The sequence below is a fragment of the Trichophyton rubrum genome (assembly GCF_000151425.1).
Source record: "Trichophyton rubrum CBS 118892 genomic scaffold supercont2.12, whole genome shotgun sequence".
NCBI classification, from domain to species: Eukaryota; Fungi; Ascomycota; class Eurotiomycetes; order Onygenales; family Arthrodermataceae; genus Trichophyton; species Trichophyton rubrum.
Window position 1 is genome coordinate 229,212 of NW_003456417.1, and position 17,178 is coordinate 246,389.

The window sequence follows — 17,178 nt, forward strand, 5'->3', positions numbered from 1 at the left end:
ATGTAATTTCCATTTTAATTACTGTTTCCCTTGGAATCGCTGACACGAATTCCTTCTTCCCAATCACCACTCTTCCCTCCTCGTTTTTGAACAACTCTGGCTTCACCGATCACCATCCCCTTGTCCACAGCTTTACACATATCGTACACTGTAAGGGCAGCACCCAATACAGACGTCATTGCCTCCATTTCCACCCCTGTTCGTCCAAGACAGCTAACGCTCGATGTAACGAGAATACTGCCATGAACTCCATTGTCTACCCTGTTCTTCTCATTTGGCATATTCTCCTCTGGGTCAGGCGGACATACTGCAACATCTACTTCAATACCAGTTATTCCCAGACCGGGGTGAGCCAGTGGGATGATATCCGCTGCCTTCTTAGCGGCCATAATGCCTGCTATGCGTGCAACAGACAGCACATCTCCCTTTTTCATAAGGCCGTCGCCAGTAGTTAGAAGTGATATAGGCGTCGGATTGGAGAATGTAACTCGACACACAGCAGTCGCCAAACGATTAGTTTCTGGCTTATGACCTATTGATGTCATATGGACGGTTTCATTTGGAGTAAGATGGGGGAGCTTTGTATGGGACGCGGTTGGAAGGTCACGAATGGTGCTATCTTTGGTCGGTTTCGATTGTGACGAAGTTGAAGGCGGCGGTTCTACGCCTGTCGAAGATTTCCAAGTAGAATATAAACGGGGGGAATGCCCCGTTGACCTGTCGATACCAAGGAGATGGATTGGAATAGACTCCCACGACTGACGGGATGAGTCTAGTGTTCGGGGCCTTCTTTTAACCGGAGGGCGATGATTGTAATGGTGAATATTCCTAGGAGTAGTTTCATCTATAGCAAAGCTGATCTTAGTAATTGTAGTTGAAATTGAGGAACCCAACGCCTATATGTGTATATTTGCATGTATATACAACCAATCATATAAAACTAATGATAGGCTCAGAATTTTTCATGGTATCAGAAAGGGGAGTACATAGATAGGTGGTTATATATCATCGTAAAAATGAGAAAAGAAAAAGAGGAATAATCCTACCCACCAATCAGTATCATGGGACGGTTCTTCATATTCTCCAAGATACCAATCCCGGCATGTTTTGCCTTCTTGCGCTTGACAGCGGCGCCAATTATATCCAAAAGTTCTCTCTCCCGCTCATTCACTGGATAGCCTTGGTCCTCAGCTCGAGCAGCCTGTCTAGCCGACTCGAGGAGGTTTAAGGACTGCAAAGCATCCTCAGATATTGGCTTGTTGTTGTTTTCCTGCCGGATCATATCTCTCAGAGACACTTCCGTGTTGCCAAAGAGGCACACCTTCAGGTTCCCGTCGCTAGTGATCCGGAGACGGTTACATGTCCCGCAGAAGTTATGTGTCATACTAGTAATGAAGCCAACCTTCCCTTTGAAGCCTGGAACCCGGTATGTCTTGCTGGTATCATTCTTGTGATCGGGTACTTTCTCAAAACCCGGATACTTTGCTTTGATGGCATCAAGCATCTCCTGGTAGGAGAACATCTTCCCTTTACTCCATTTGTTCCCATCGAATGGCATATATTCTATGAACCGGACCTCGAGCACCTTGTCACGGCCCAGCTCGACAAAGGGGAGTATCTCCCGGTCATTTATACCCCGCATGACCACGCAGTTTATCTTTAGCTTAATGCCAGCGCCGTGGCGTTCGTTTAGCTCTAATATCTTTTCGATACTCTTCATCACAGCTTCAAACCCTTTGCGTCTTGTCATGATCTGGAACTGGAAAGGATCTAAGGTATCAAGGCTCAAGTTGACTCCGGTCAGTCCTGATTCAGCCATACTGTCAAGTTTCCGGTGGAGTGATATTCCGTTTGTAGTCAGACATAATTCTTTAAGCCCATCACGACGCAACTTGCCGATTTCCTGCATCATCGGTAGTATGTCCTTGCGCACTGTAGGCTCCCCACCCGTCAGTCGTATCTTTGTCACTCCCTGTGATACAAACAGGGTCGAAAGGTACACGATTTCTGGTGTGGTGAGCAGATGTTCTGGCGGTGAAAGTGGGACGCCTTCTTCTGGCATGCAATAGAGACACCGCAGATTGCAGCGCTCGGTGATGCTGATCCGAAGGTAATCATGCTGTCGGTTAAAGGTATCTGTCAAGAAGGAGGAGAACGGCCTTGCATCCTTGAGTGAGTCAAGGCGAGACGATGGTAATTGAGGTTCGGGCGAGGATCGAGGTGGTACATCGAGCGAAGGCGGCCGAAAAGATGGCTCTTTGGGCACTGCCTGGCCACAACCGCTCGAATACCTGCGCAAACACCGGCTCATCAGCGGTATACCGGGGTACCGAGCTCGCCCTGCAACGCGGCTGCAATGGGCGGCCATGGCTAAGGAAACCCTGCGGTGGGTTGGAGCGAGGGGAAACCGGGCTATACAGATGTTATGGCATTTTACAGACACCCACATCAAACAGCTCTCAGCTCTTAGCTCTGCAGCATCTTAAGTACAGGGCCCCTTCGTTTCTCAGCTCCACTTCATCTTCTGTATCATCATGTTTGTCTTCGTCCGTCTCCGCAAATATACGAATCCCTTCTAGGATAAGACGACTCTGGAGGGCCGAATAGCCGCGGTCACGTGAAGGGCGGAGTTCGGCTTTAAGGCTAGCCGAAGCTCAACGACAAGCCGGGCCGCCGGAGGTAAAACATCCACATTATTAGGACATCCATGAAGGAGATAGCACTATCGATCTACTGGACGTTTAAATGAACGATTCTCTTTGCCACCAAATCGGTAGGCTCGTCCCTTTGGCTCAGCCGTTTGACATCTTTCTATTAATCCAGCTATGGACATATTCACAAGGTACCGGTAACTAATTATCAAACTACTGGGCCAAAGAGTGAACCCCCTGATCGGCTGCAGAGAGAGTCATTATATCATTCATGCTAACCAATGACATGAAACACTGCTTCCTTTCCAATATGCCTCCAGATTTCCCTAGATCTGTCGATACACGGGAGGATTGGGTAGCGTCCTCAGGCTTATAGGCTGCGTGTTAGCTCTTCTATATGCTCACTGATGGGTGTTTGGACTTGACTGACTGCTATTGCTGCCGGACCGCCAACCTTTCCAACGAACACCATGCGGTGCTGAAAAAAGGCTGGAGACATGGCCACTCCCATTACTGCGACGGTGAAACGTTTGTAGCCTCTGTGTGGTGTTGAGAATGCCAGTTTCCAAGTGTCGTCTTTGGCTACGCGCTGCTGAAAGAAGCCTTTGGTTATATCCAAAGAGGAGAATATGACTGAGCCACCTAGTGCGTCAAGGATGTCGTCTTAACGAGGTAGAGGGTAAGCGTTCGGATAAGCTTGGTATTTAAGCGTCGCATATCGACGACAATGCGAGGCCTGGATACCTTCCAAACTACAAACGCAGGAGAGGCGAATAGGGCGGCCGCCGTCAACGGTACCTTCTCAATCTGGCCACCCTTTAGCAAGAGATCAAGGACGATATCCAAGTACTTTGCCCTTCTTATTGACTTTCTTTTCCAAGATTTCATCTATCAGTCATTCTTCCTCGTCATTAGCCGCCAAGGGGTGGCGTTTCCCCCTCCCTCTGCTTATCATATAGCCATTGATTACCCGCAATTTGGCGGGAACGGGTCATGTCTCCCACACGGGCAGCATTACAACGGGCCTCCCTAACAGGGGCCATAATGCGGTCATGGATTCGCCCCATCTCCTGGTATAAAGCTGGAGCCACACTCCATCCAGCTTTCTGGAGGCCAAAGATGGCTATTCTAAGATGCATAAGTTGTTTCATATCATCAGTTTCCTCAGTCTATAAGAAACTTATTAGTTTTAACCATATCACCAAACCATTCCAGTCAGGTAGTTCAAAATCTCAACTCATCGGCTCACACGGACGTCCCATGGGACGACATTCGCCACAAATTCCCCTAGTTTCTCCTAAAACACACGGCCGCAACAGGCAAATGGCACTGACTGCGCCTGACCTAGCATCCACGATGGTGCAAACGACAAGTACATGTTCTTGTCTTTCCTGCATTATGGGGGTATTCAACCGTCTAAGTGTCTGCTTGCGGTTATCTTCTTGCGGCTAAGGTGGAAAAGTCGGGATATGACATTGTTAGGCCTTGTTCAAATCAAGATACAGAGGTATGTGTTTCGGCTTAATACATATGGGAGAGCCTTGGAGTTATCCTCCGCATTGCCTCTCTCAAAAAGCTATTATATTCAGCAATGGTAACAGGCGGAGAGTCTTGAGTCAATGATAGAGTGACTCTCTCTTCAGCAAATTGGGGGCTTCCCCTTTTTGGCTCAGCTCAGCGGTTTGATACCTTGCTGAGACAGCCATAGGAAATTAACTTGCGCAGGGACTAGATGAAGAGCCGGGAGAAGCGAAAGTTTCTGATTCAGCTACTGACTAAATGGCAGGTGGAAAAGTATCTTTGGTCAGGGCTATAAGCTGCAACAGCGTCTCGAGAGACCTGACCACTAGCTCTGATTGCATTGACCAAATTTCCGTCAGCAGCCGCATGGGCTGGAGAACCTTCCTTGGCCGTCTGTGATAACTCTTCGGGGTAACAGTGAGACCCGCACCAGCAATCTCGTAGGTTAAGGGGGCTTTGCTTCCCCCGTAGCGCCTATAAGTAGGTCAGCACCTCAACCACCTTGTTCACAATACCGGGGGTAGTCACATACCTCTAGGGTAAGCCTGTACTCCGCCACGATGCTGGAGCCTGCAGAGCACTGAAGAGATATTGATTAAAGGTCAGAGTCCCAGATTTCGTGAAAATGGTGACATATTTATAGCCAAGATTTATAGCCAAGCACTGGGTCAGGCACGCGATTTCTTCAGGGTGAATGCCCTGATATAATTAACTATGAGTATTCACACTTGGTCAAGGTAAAGAAGTAGGTATCAAGGGATCACTCTGGGCATTCACTGCCGTCATCAGGCCTTATAGAGGCTGATGGTAAAGAATCAGATTAAGCTGTTATGTACAAGCAACAGGGTATCATTTCATTTGTTGCTTTTCCGCTTTTTTTTATACATACTACATCGAGTGAGTGAGAGGTTCGTTAAAAAAAGTAGATCAACAGAAAAACTTATATACTCTCTTCCACGTTGGCCAGGACAATCTTTCAGCCCGTTCTTCTGCTATCAGATGAGCCAGGTTAAGATCACGGCGCCCGGTGACTAGGTCCATATCCTTTGCTCGAACAAATGATGTGCGATGCCATAGCTTATACGTGATGTAAAAGGCTATCACAACCGGGGCAGCCAGGTAGGTTGAGAACCAGTTCTTAACACGCCCTGCAGCTGATAGCTCAGCGTAGCCGATAGGTGCGAACCCTGTCCAGAATTGGGCAATGAGAACAATGCAGTTGATTGCGAAACCGATGCAGGAACCAATCACGCCTCCCTGGGCCTGGAAGGGAAGGTCATCGACGCTCTGGCCTTGTGCTTTAAGGCCTTGACGGAATCGGATGTGCGCTAAACAGATAGATCCCCAGGTGAATACCGAGGAAAGACCCGAGATAGCCAACATCCAGGTAAAGGCATCTTGTTGCTTGTCTGAAGCAGCCAGGAATCCAAACAGTCCGCAGGTTGAGGCAGCAGCAATGGCGAATAACGGCCGGCCTTTGCGGTCGATATATGACAGGAATCGAGGAGCCTGGCGTTGCTCTGCCAGGGCAGCCAGTGTTCGAGAAGAGCCGTAGATGGCAGCATTTCCAACAGATAAAACGGAGATCATGATGACGACGTTCATAACAGAGTCAAGGCCCATGATGCCGGCATCCTGTATAGCAATCACAAATGGGGAAGCCTTGATGTCGGCACTACCAGATCCGTTCAGTAGTCTCTGATCAGTGTATGGCACCAGCAGGCCAACAACAGTCATGGAGACCATGTAGAACAAGACGATACGCCAGAAAACCTGCTTGACAGCGGTTGGGATGGACTTGCGAGGGTTGCTGGTCTCCGCTGCAGCCAGACCGACAAGCTCTCCTCCGCCAAAGGTGAAGGCGGCCGTGACAAAGACACTACATAGGCCTTTGAAACCGTTATTAAACGCACCGGGATCTCTCCAGAATTTTCCTCCAATGTACTCTCCGTTTGGACCACCGCCGCAGTTGATAGTGATTCCAAGGATGCTAAAAAGGATTCGTTAGTATGACGCCCCTTAATTCTTTAGTCGCGGTATCAACGAGATTGGGATGCATACATGAACCCTATGATCGCAACGACCTTTATTATAGAGAAGATAAACTCAGCCTCGCCGTACCCTCTGACCCCAAACATGTTGATGCAAACAATGAGGGTGTAGAATATGGCGACCCAGGCCGCAGGAGAGACATTAGACTTCCAATATCCGACTGTAATCGCAGCAGAGACGATCTCAAGCGGTAGAAGGGTCAGCCACATGATAGCGTAGTTCCATCCCATAGCGAAACCCCAGGCTGGATCGATGAAACGAGTAGAGTAGTGTGAGAAGGATCCGGCGACGGGGAAACAGACGGCGAGTTCACCAAGGGCGTGGATAGTAGCGTAGAGCATTATGCCAACGAGACAGAAAGATATCACAACTGCTGCGGGCCCTCCAGTGGCCAGCGCCTTGCCAGAGCCGACGAACAGTCCCGTTCCTACAACAAGCCATGTCAGACAACGACAAAGTCAACATCGCAAAATCGAGGAAACCAAGGAAGCAGCTCACCGATAGACCCTCCTATAGCGATCATCTGAAGATGTCTAGACTTCAGCGCTCGCCGCAGAGGCGAAGCTGCCGTCGCGGCTGCAGCCTGCTCTGCATCGAAATGGCTGTCCGCGTTCGCCGGCCGCGAGAAGTATGCATTGGGATCTCGTCTGAAGCTGTCGATAAAGCGAGTTCGAAAACTTGCGACTGAGTTCTTGCGCGGTTCATCCTCGAGAGATATGCTATTTGCATGCTCTGAGATGCCAAATTTGCCATCGTCGGCCCCGTTCAACTCGTACTGGTCTCCCGCCATGGTCCTGCTGTGTTCTCCCTTCCAGGGGCTCGGCTACAGTAAGAAAAGCTATCAGACCCTGACGGCCATGGTCACACACCAGAGTCCCTTGGGTCGAAGGCAATAAGATGGTAGCTCTTCTATTCTCCGAGATCCAGGTTGGGCCGCAGGGGAGGGATGCCAGACCTTTTATCAATTTTTTACGACGACTCCGTACGTATATGACACACAACTGAAGGAACCTCGGGGAGCGCGGGGGCGTCTAAACCGGGGTCCGATAGCAAGCTCGATATAGCCGACCAATAGTCAGAGTTCCAATCCCTTCCCTTGACTGGGGTGTGGAGGCCCCAATATGTCTCCCCAGTTGTGCCGACATGGGGCCCTCTAACTAGTGCCCTTTTCGCTGATATTTCCCGTCGCCCGTCGCAGCTAATTGGCCGGCAGGATGTAACTCCCTGTAGAAGCAAGTTATCGCTTGTCAATTAATAACCATCAGAATGCTATCCCACTCTCATCTCGGTCTGTCTTGGAATTGGTGACGATGTCTCGGGGCCGGGAAAGTCGAAGGCTCCAAGGGCGCGGGAAATCTGACCCTCAAATCTCGTCTAGTGGAGCTTTGCGCTGGTACCGGTGGCGTCTCAGCATCCTCACACCAGGACCCCTAGTATCTTCTTGTGGAGAGGAATCTGCTGGTTATCACAAGCTGGTGAAGAGCGTGATGGTTGGTGGTGCTGTGGCAGCTCGATATAATTATAGAAATTATACCGCCGAAGAGGCCAGCATCAAGGACCCCCCCCTTTGGCCCAAACTCAAATATCTGTATCCCATCTGTCCATTTTGTCTGCATTTCAACTGCCATCGACTTTCCGGCCTTCAAGCCTTTCTTTGTCGTACAGGCCGTCTGCAAGGGCGCTCAGAGCCATGGTTCAACCCATCGTTACGAGCCGCACGAAGGTTTATCCTCCGTATAACCGCCATATCAAGCCAATCGCCGGTTTTTCGTCTTGAAGTCTCTTGACTTTGCTTTTGCCGGAGTCACTTTCATGCTGATTGATAATCACCGTTTTCCTCTTCTGTCACTGGGCGGCCTGTCTTCGGCGCTGTGCTGCGATGATCCATTATTACGACGCTGAGCTCTCCACTGATCAGTCCCATCTCTCTTGCGGGCACGATATTCTTCGTACTATAAGTTTTTTTCCCGAGGGTCACAAGCCAAACTAGCATTTTCCAGAAGCAGCGGATGTCCTGCCGAAGCATTGAGGGTGCTGGGATCTGAGTCGTGATCGTGATGTTGGATGAGGTTGGATGTTGTTGTGTTTGAAGCGACTTCGACATGAAAGTTGATATCTACGCACTACAACATACGCTGCGCTGCTGCGCATTGGACAAACAACTACAGCCGGAGGACGACTTTTTTCATATTCTGATACTCTGATAATGTCACCGGCCGAGACTGGGACCCAGTATTGTTCTCTCCATACATCTTTCGGCTTCTCCATACTTCTCCATCGCGAACTCCATATATCAAAACAGGCCGGTGGAGGCCTCGGGGACACCAAAAGATTGCAGAGACTTGCAGAGGCAGCCGTCTTTGTAATTCTCTAACCAGAATACGGACGCCTTGTCAACTCAAAAATATGGGCTTGGTCTTCATAGCCATCTTCCAGGCGTCTCTTTCGGCGAGAGAAGACCGTGAGATCAGGCCAAAACAGCCTAGTTTCCGCCCTTCCAGCGGATATTATCACCAGACACAGATCCAGATGCATTTCGAGACGAGATCAAATTCCCGGGGAAGCCCATTCCCCATATTCATCATCTCCAGATCCAACCTATTCTTCATGGCCCAGTTTGTTGTCCGCACTTGTGTGCTCCGCATGTGCGAATATCCGCTGGAGCTAGGCTAAGCAACCATCTTCCGGGCCCGTTTCTGCAGGCTGGCCTCGAACTGGTCGACTCCATCCTCTTGCAGCTGCAGCTTGCCAGCCTTGAGCACAACGACATCTCGGCGTTGGGATTCATCCACAGCTGCCGCTCCGCGGTCCTTGGCTTCATGCTCTGCCATTACACCGCCGCCGTCATCGTCGCCATCTCGGTTCTCCTTGCCTTCGACCACCTTCCGAACGAGGTATCGATCGTGGGAGACTAGCAGCAGAGCCCCGTTATATGACGAGAGAGCTGCAGCTAGGGCCAGTACGGTGTGGAAATCGAGATGCGTCGTGATCTCGTCGAGCACCAAGATATGTGGCATCGGCCAAAGGATCCGGGCAAGCGCAAGCCGAACCAGCTGTCCACCCGATAGCTGGCAGACGGGGACGTCTGACGCCGTCCGTCCAGGCAATCCTAGCGAACTGAGCATGCCTCTGACTTCCCCTTCATCGAGCACGCCTTCTGTCTCCCTGCAGAGTAGACTCAGTCCCGTCTCCGTTGGCGACGATCTTCCGAGCTCCTGAAGCTCCTCGACCGAGTGTTGGGAGTAGTATCCTAGCTTCAGTCGAGGGTGTCGAGATATCTTCCCCTGTGTTGGCTCGTATGTTCCCACTAGAATTTTCAATAACGTTGACTTGCCACATCCGTTGAGACCCAAGATCCCTACACGGTCGCCCATGTGCATCACCAGGTCAATGGACTTGAGCACAACAGGGCCGTTGCGTTTATACTGAAATGTCACACCTTCAAGTGAGAGAAGCGGTCCCGGGAACCTCAGGTCTGGCGCCTCTGGAAGGTCGATTGATACCCCCTTCTCGTCCGCCGGGACCTCGATCTCAGCTCGCATAGAATCATGCCATCCAACACGGTCACGGCTCAGCTTGAATCTGCCTCCTGTTGCGCTTACCTGTACCCCCATTCGATCATCCAACTTCTTCTGTCTGGATTTGGCCATTCGCAGTTTATTATCGTCTCCTGTCTTCTTGCCTATCTTCATATTGTTCTTGATAGTATTCTCAATATGCGCCGTCTGTCGTTCCTGCGCCTCCTTCATACGCCCCCAGTAAAGCTTTTGAGACTCTCGGTCTTGCTCATATGCAGACACATTGCCCTTAAAATAGGTAAGTGTCTTGTCCCTAAGGATTATAAGCTCCTCGCATATATTATTGAGGAATGCCCGATCATGAGAAACTACCACCACTGTCTTATCGGAATTCTCCTGCATTCGACTGAGGTAAGTTTCCAGCCATATCACGCCCAGCATATCAAGGAAGTTAGTTGGTTCGTCCAGAATCATAATATCTGCACTTTGGATCAATGCTCCAGCCAGCACACATCGCATACGCCAGCCTCCTGATAGAGAGAGGAACGGTCGGCCAAAATCAGTGTCTTTGAAGCCTAGACCAAGAAGAACCTTCCGAGCTTCTTGGTCCAAGTCTACAACATTCATCTAAATATATATCCACTTAGCACATAGCATACTTATGTCAATCCTAAGGCACTTACACTTTCAAGTTGTGCCTCCACATCAGCAAGTAACGAAATGGCTGCCTGCGTGTCTTCATCGACTTTCGAGCCATCCAAAGATGTAAGATCATGATTGAGACTATCCAGAATAAGTCGTGATACTCTTTTTCGAGTACGAACCTGACACTTACTACTCTGCTGACTCTTCAAGCCTGCTTTCCGCTACCTTTAAGTCCTTTCTTGCTTGTAGCCCCCTAGCGCCGCTTCTCAGACTTGCATTCTTCTGAGCCAGAAACAGTTGGTGCTGACAAGCTTCATGGCGTAGTTGTCTGATGGCCTTTACTGGTGCCAGGGGGTCCTCATGGTCTTCCAGCGCCTGTGATAGAACTTTCACCGATACTTTCAGCTTCGTTCAGGGTCAAAGGTTGAAAAAAAAAAAAAAAAAACACATACTCTTTACTTTTCTTGTGACCTCATTCCGTGACGTATCACTTTGCAGGACCTGTTGTAAAACAGTCCTTGGCTCCTTCTTTGACGGTTCATCGTTGACCTGTAATGCTGCTGTCCCCTTACCGGCCAACAATACCGGATCAGAATCGAGGTCAACTTCAACATCAGTTTGTTGGAGAATTGCAATCTTGACACGCTCAGGCAGCCCGGGTATCAGCCTATCGGCCATAGCTCGGAGGAGGGCTAATCAGACATGTCAATACCAGGTATCATATCTACCCACAAGAATACAGGGATTAGTCTCACTTGACTTCCCTGTCCCATTTCGACCAACGAGGCCATAATGGACTCCGGCCTTTAAACGAAGATTCGCACTAGTGAGAATCTCCATCCCTAGGCCAGCTTTCTCCTTCTTTCGGGCCTTCGCCTTTCCTGCCCCTGAAGACTCTGCATCCTGACTCTGAGATGGGCGAGAGGCAATAAGTATGTCTAGCCCCTGAATATCGATCTAGATAGAAGTTAGTAACTATCGATACTATAAATTTTACATAGATATGGATACCTCGCCTGAACCCTTGCCCTCGGCTAGATGGAACCGAGTTTGTTTGCAGGACGCAACGATGACAGGCTCTTGTCTTCCTGAGGTCATAATTAGTGTCTTGGGTTGATCAACTAACTATGTGTGAGCATCTAGAAATAATTCCATTCCTTCAGGAGTAAAAGGCTCCTTTTATATAGTTCAGCTTCGCGATGTTGATGTTGAGCATTATTGGAAGCGGCATAAGCGGAGACCCGATTGGGCTTTGCTGCGGTCGAGACAGCCGCATTTTCAGCCAATAGGAATTTAAAATCAAAAATAGCCAATTAACTATTGCTAGCTCAAAGTTAAAGTTTACTAGGGTCAAATCTCGCTTAGTCAGCTCCTTCAATTAGATAGCTTATGTAAGTAGACTGAGAGCTGACTAAGCTCTACATAAGTATATCTGACACTAACTTTAACTAGTGTTAACTTAACTCCACGTGACCGAGTTCCTTCCCAACTTGCCCGAAACGCGTGTGATGGCGGCTTTTGGCGTAGTTAAATTAACTAAATAGTTATTATTATTTGGCTGCTTCAGGTCATCTCATCATCGCAAGAGGGGGAACAAACAAGCGAAAGGACATTGAACACCAGACAACTCTTCGTTGACTATCGAAATCCCTGGAGTCCGGAAAAACCTTTATACTAATTCAGTTAACTACAGGCGGCGTGGTACAAACCAAACGGCCATGAGTGACGACGGGTGGCCCAGAGGCCAAGATGGTGATGACGATTCCAGCGGTGAAGACACACCAGAGATCACAAATATTAAGAGAAGGATTCATCAAGCACTACGCTCAATTGACTCAAAGGGCGACTTTGCCTGTTTCCGCAGCCTAAATGGGATCCTTGACCCAAACCTCCATATCCATGGCCTAGACCGGGTGGTGAAGCTGCCACTGTGCCCCGACGATACCAACGCCATTATCGATGTCTGTCATAGAAGTCCGTTCGGAAAGGGTGAAGAGACGCTAGTCGACACCTCTGTGCGGAAATGCTGGGAGCTCAATACCACCGAGTTCGACATCAAGGCTCCCGGGTGGGCCAACTACATGAAGAAGATTGTCGCTGACGTCGGCAAGGGGCTGGGTGTTGCCGATAAGGTGAGCTCGATCAGAGCAGACCCTTACAAGCTTCTAATCTACGAAAAGGACGCATTCTTCCTATCCCATCAAGACTCTCCAAAAGCAGATGGGATGTTTGCTACTTTGGTCGTCTGCTTGCCTACAAAACATGAAGGAGGTGAAATTTTTCTCAACCATCAAGGCAAGAGCATGCAGTTCAAAACATCCACCACATCAATAGCCGGATTCTCATATGCTGCATGGTATTCGGATGTCTTCCACGAGATCAAACCCATCACCACTGGACATCGTCTTGTCCTAACCTACAATTTGATTCTCGAAGGTACGGACAATGTACCGTCTGCTCCTAGCTCAGAGTCTAAAGCATTGAGAAATGTGTTAAAATTTTGGAAGCCTAGAGCCGAAGACGACGGCCCGTATTTGCTATTGTACAAACTTTCGCACATGTACACAAACTCTAGCCTGAGTTTCCAATCGATGAAAGGCTCAGACCGCCCCCGTATGGCTGAACTCCAGGCAGCCTGTGAGGAACTAGGCTTCAACCTTTACTTAGGAAACGTAGAGCGAGAAGTTACGGGTTCATGCGATGATTACACAAATTCTCAGGGCTATTATGAGATCCAGGATACTATTGATGATAGCACCATGATGAAACAGGTAATCGACTCGCAAGGGAATCCCGTGTGCGGCCAGATCCCTGTTAGGAATTCGGAGTATATCCAAATGAATGTCCTACGTGGAATCCCTACGGATGAGGATTTCTCGGGGTATACAGGAAACGAAGGCACATCTGTGTGTCACTTCTATCGAAATACGGTGGGCAAACTTTCAATATCTCTTATATTGCTTGATATTCTAACACTACGAAAAAGGCTGTCGTTATCGTTCCCAAAAGACTTGATGTTTATTTTCGCTTTCGAGGCATAAATGGAAGCAATCAGGAGGAACTGGCAGCCTGGCTCAACAGGCTGTTGCCGCTAATACGGGATTCTGAAGATACCGAATCACGCGAGGAGTTCAACCGCCTTGTAGAGCTGGTTCTGGAACACAATGAAGCCTACGAAAAATACCATGCAATCTCGAGACCTGGCTGGCGCGTAAGCAGTACCTTCAGGTATAAATTCTGCGATACTGTCCTTAGTATCATAGCCCAAGGTCTCCACACGATCGGGAATAATGAATTATTCGAAAAAACGATAAAACTCCATGGAGCTTTCGTTTCTCCAGAGGTCTACCCATGCATCGCAGAGAACTTGGTTGGCCAGGAATACGCAATTGTGAAGAAAGCGTAAGTTTGCATGAAAAAGTTGATCTCCCGATTACTAAATTTTTCATACTGAGAAACTCAGACTTAATTATATCTTCCTACAAGCTCGGGATCACCCAGCAAAACAAGTCGTGGTGGCAACTGATCTTGTCTCAGCTTGCATTGGCATTCCAGACGAAAGAAGGCCAGCCGAATGGGTTGATTTGCTATGTTGGCGGGAGCAAAAACTTGCCGGGCTTCTACCAAGACTCCGGAATGGTACTCGGGATGAAGTAGACTCTATAGTCCGTATACTCACGTTATACCCGACGATTGAGAAACTTCAAGGGTGAGCTTACTGCATGCCTTTTAATCTTATATCGCGAACTTTCCTCTAACTTGCATTTAAGTACAATCACTTTACTACGACAGGTGGCCACTTGTGGTACTACGGCATCTTGTCTAGCTAAACTAGGAACCTCATATTTAAAAGGACATCTCTGTTTGGAAGGGTTCCGTGCGTTCTACCGAAGAACTTTCGAAGATATAGTCAAAGACCTCAACCTGGACCAGGGTCTCGAAGCAAAGCCCGTGACAAGTTTTGGGCCATTCAGGACAAGCGTACAGTATAAATCCTCGGCCCTCAAGAGTGAAGATTTGATCAGTATTTACGAACAGTGTCTTGATCTCGATATACCCCTGTCCATTCTTCATGCTGGCATTATTCGTGCCATTAAACAGTCTCAGTCGCTTAAAATGGCTTTCCCCAATATAATTGTTCCTTTCCTTCGGGGTATAGTTTCAGGCTTGCCGGGTCGAACTGGCCATAAACAGGGATCCGCGGAGTCGATTTTCGTTCTAAGGGCAATCTTGGAATACATTTTAAGATACGTCCGTTCGAGAAGTAAAGCAGTGGAGAGCTGGAGGCGTCCACCGGCGTCGAGCTGCGGATGCAATGACTGCACTGAGCTTAATGCCTTCTTGGAAAATCATACGCAAGAAGTACTTGAGCTGCGGATAAACTCGAGCCGTCGGTTTCATATACACCAAGCTCTTAACAAAGATCAGACAATTCGTCACGAAACTCGTCGCTCGGGTAATCCAAATACCTTGGTGATTACCAAGCTCGGTAACCCAGCTACCATGTGGAAGAGTAGGGCTGTTGATGCTGTAAAGAATATAAACAGTATTGTTTCTCCTACGGAGCTCGAAGAATTTCTCGGCTCTGCCCGATACAAGTCGTTAATGGCTCTTGATATTGTTATCAAAGATCGCCCGATAAATGACTATTTTGAGCACTCTAACTCTGATGTCAGTGGGAGAAAACGTTCGGCAACTTCAGATTTAAATCCTGAGGAGGCTTCCAGTATGATACATGACGCTGAAGTGATTGATTTGACTTGATATTGGACGCTATCAGCACTGGCCTAGTTGTGCCGCGTAGGTCATCTGAATGTAAAACCCCCCTGGGCGCTACTGTTTTTTTTTTTTTCTTTTTCTTGATCAGTCCATGCTTACAAGAGCCGTGAGTGTTTTCGAGTTTGGCGTTGTAGGAGAGACGGATGTGGGTAGTTAACTGGTTGGTTGGTTGGTTATAATTATTATTATTATGATTTTTGAGTTTGCCCCTAAAAAGGCAAATCGTGGTTCAATATAAATAACAAGTCCACTACCAAGTGTTACTCTAGCTCCCTGGAATATATTACTTAGCCATCTAATTAACATTCTTTTAAATATAAGATGCCTTTTACTCTATCTGACGATGGTCGATTTGCCGCTACAGCGGGAGAGAAGGAGTTAAAAATCCATTCACTCAAAGGAGATGGGGATATCCGGCCCATCTCCCTGCAAGACTTGACAGGGCCTGTGAAATATCTACAATGGGCTACTGGAGAGTTCGGAGACCAATCTTTGCCTGGACAAAGGGCTAAAAACACCTCACAGCGTGTTTTGTGCGCCGGCGGGAATAAAATTTTTGTTTATGACGCCAACGAGGAGACATGGTCAGCCAAAATAGATGCCGGGGAGAATACAGGGCTGGCCCATGTGAGCTTCACTCAATCAGGCGGCGAGATCATTGTTATACCTGAGTTTAACACGCATTTGACGATATTCTCTCTCACATCAGGCCATCAGCGGGTTATCAAATGCCCAAAGTTTGCGGGAAATTCAACCTACGCATTCCGCCCAAGGTCAGGACACCTCGCAGTGTTGACTAAAGGGAATACAGGGGATATTCTATCATTACATGAAGTTGGATCCTATGAAGTTATTACAGCTGTCAATCTTCCTACTACGGACGCAAGAGGCCTGAAATGGAGCCCTGATGGCAATTGGATTGCCGTGTGGGATACCGCAAGCCAAGGCACTATGGTAGTAATTTACACAGCCGATGGCCAGCGATTTAGGAGTTATGAAGGATCTAGCACCGGTGACGATGACCACGACTTTGGTGTTAGAACTGTTGAATGGAGTTCTGATTCTCAGCTTTTGGCCATTGGCAAACATGATGGCACTGTTGAGCTGATAAGTGGGACAGCGGTATGTCTTTCCTATTGCGCAACAAAATAGACAATAATGCTTACTTTGGTGGAAATCAACAGTTTGTGCTTATAGCTGTACTAGGAGATCCAACCACAGAGCTTATTGGACGAGATGTGTATGTTGAACAGGAATCTACGATATCAGATATCACGGATTACATGCTGGCTCCAGAATCACCAGTATTTCCGTATTCCTACAACCTATCAGCAGAAGACCGCATCGTCTCCAATATATCATTTAACCCCACGAGCAGCGCAGCTGTGACTATTGACGAAAGCATGCCCAACATAGCTTGGATGTGGTCTGTTGAGGGCAGCAAGCCAACTTTGTCCGGAGCTCTTGTCCACAGTGCCAACATCAAGCAACTATGTTGGAACAGTGAGATCCCGGATCTCCTTATGACTATGAGCGGCGACGATAACACAGTAGCAGTCCACCAGTGGCTCTGTGGTCGAAGTCCTCGCGGTGCGATAATCCGCAGTCTGCGCGGGCGAGCTGAAGTTGGCTGGATCAAGACAGACAAGGAGATGGGCGGCCTCTTCTGGGTTGGAGGGCAGCGAGGATATGAGATGGGATATCTCACTGGCACCGGTTCATCGACTCAGCTGCACAAAGTGGCCGCCGTCGATGATGCTGCAGAGCTTCTGCCTCCCCTGAGCGACGTTGACTTTCCTCTGACAAAGACCGAAAAATAAGAAAAAAAAAAAAGAAAAGAAGAATAGAGTAAATAAATATTACATAATACGAAATTTAAAGCGGCCACGTTTTGCATGACTAATGTTAAAACAGCACCATATGGATTATTAGTTGCGTAGGGCTTAGGGCTTTCTGCTTAGTCATACCCCACTTGGTAATTTTTTGGCGACGTCGAAAAGAAAGCCTCAAGT

The 17,178-nt window shown here is 48.4% G+C and overlaps 6 protein-coding genes across 6 annotated transcripts; 2 read left to right on the plus strand and 4 right to left on the minus strand.

The window, feature by feature from the left end:
• Positions 1–14: 14 nt before the first annotated feature.
• On the minus strand, positions 15–2,368 carry TERG_08127 (molybdenum cofactor biosynthesis protein A; the record flags this gene model as incomplete). The annotated part of the gene is made up of 2 exons (XM_003231293.1): positions 15–844; positions 1,051–2,368. The coding sequence occupies 2 exons, from the start codon at positions 2,366–2,368 to the stop codon at positions 15–17; spliced, it is 2,148 nt and encodes a 715-aa protein (XP_003231341.1).
• A 362-nt stretch (positions 2,369–2,730) lies between these two features.
• On the minus strand, positions 2,731–4,048 carry TERG_08128 (uncharacterized protein; the record flags this gene model as incomplete). The annotated part of the gene is made up of 4 exons (XM_003231294.2): positions 2,731–2,807; positions 3,057–3,314; positions 3,622–3,820; positions 3,986–4,048. 4 exons carry the CDS (start codon positions 4,046–4,048, stop codon positions 2,731–2,733), a joined length of 597 nt encoding a protein of 198 aa, XP_003231342.2.
• Positions 4,049–4,697: 649 nt separating this feature from the next.
• Positions 4,698–7,234, minus strand: TERG_08129 (uncharacterized protein). The gene is made up of 3 exons (XM_003231295.2): positions 6,723–7,234; positions 6,234–6,651; positions 4,698–6,162 (listed from the first exon to the last, which is right to left on the minus strand). Exons 1-3 carry the CDS (start codon positions 7,012–7,014, stop codon positions 5,100–5,102), a joined length of 1,773 nt encoding a protein of 590 aa, XP_003231343.1. The 5' UTR covers positions 7,015–7,234; the 3' UTR covers positions 4,698–5,099.
• Positions 7,235–8,893: 1,659 nt separating this feature from the next.
• TERG_08130 (uncharacterized protein) lies at positions 8,894–12,058 on the minus strand (the record flags this gene model as incomplete). The annotated part of the gene is made up of 5 exons (XM_047748889.1): positions 11,399–12,058; positions 10,840–11,344; positions 10,578–10,773; positions 10,426–10,525; positions 8,894–10,369 (listed from the first exon to the last, which is right to left on the minus strand). Exons 2-5 carry the CDS (start codon positions 11,063–11,065, stop codon positions 8,894–8,896), a joined length of 1,998 nt encoding a protein of 665 aa, XP_047604880.1. The 5' UTR covers positions 11,066–11,344; positions 11,399–12,058.
• A 29-nt stretch (positions 12,059–12,087) lies between these two features.
• Positions 12,088–14,587, plus strand: TERG_08131 (uncharacterized protein). The gene is made up of 2 exons (XM_047748890.1): positions 12,088–13,317; positions 13,374–14,587. The coding sequence occupies exons 1-2, from the start codon at positions 12,106–12,108 to the stop codon at positions 13,791–13,793; spliced, it is 1,632 nt and encodes a 543-aa protein (XP_047604881.1). The 5' UTR covers positions 12,088–12,105; the 3' UTR covers positions 13,794–14,587.
• Positions 14,588–15,302: 715 nt separating this feature from the next.
• TERG_08132 (uncharacterized protein) lies at positions 15,303–16,940 on the plus strand. The gene has a single exon (XM_047748891.1). It carries the CDS (start codon positions 15,488–15,490, stop codon positions 16,316–16,318), a length of 831 nt encoding a protein of 276 aa, XP_047604882.1. The 5' UTR covers positions 15,303–15,487; the 3' UTR covers positions 16,319–16,940.
• The last annotated feature ends 238 nt before the right edge of the window (positions 16,941–17,178 follow it).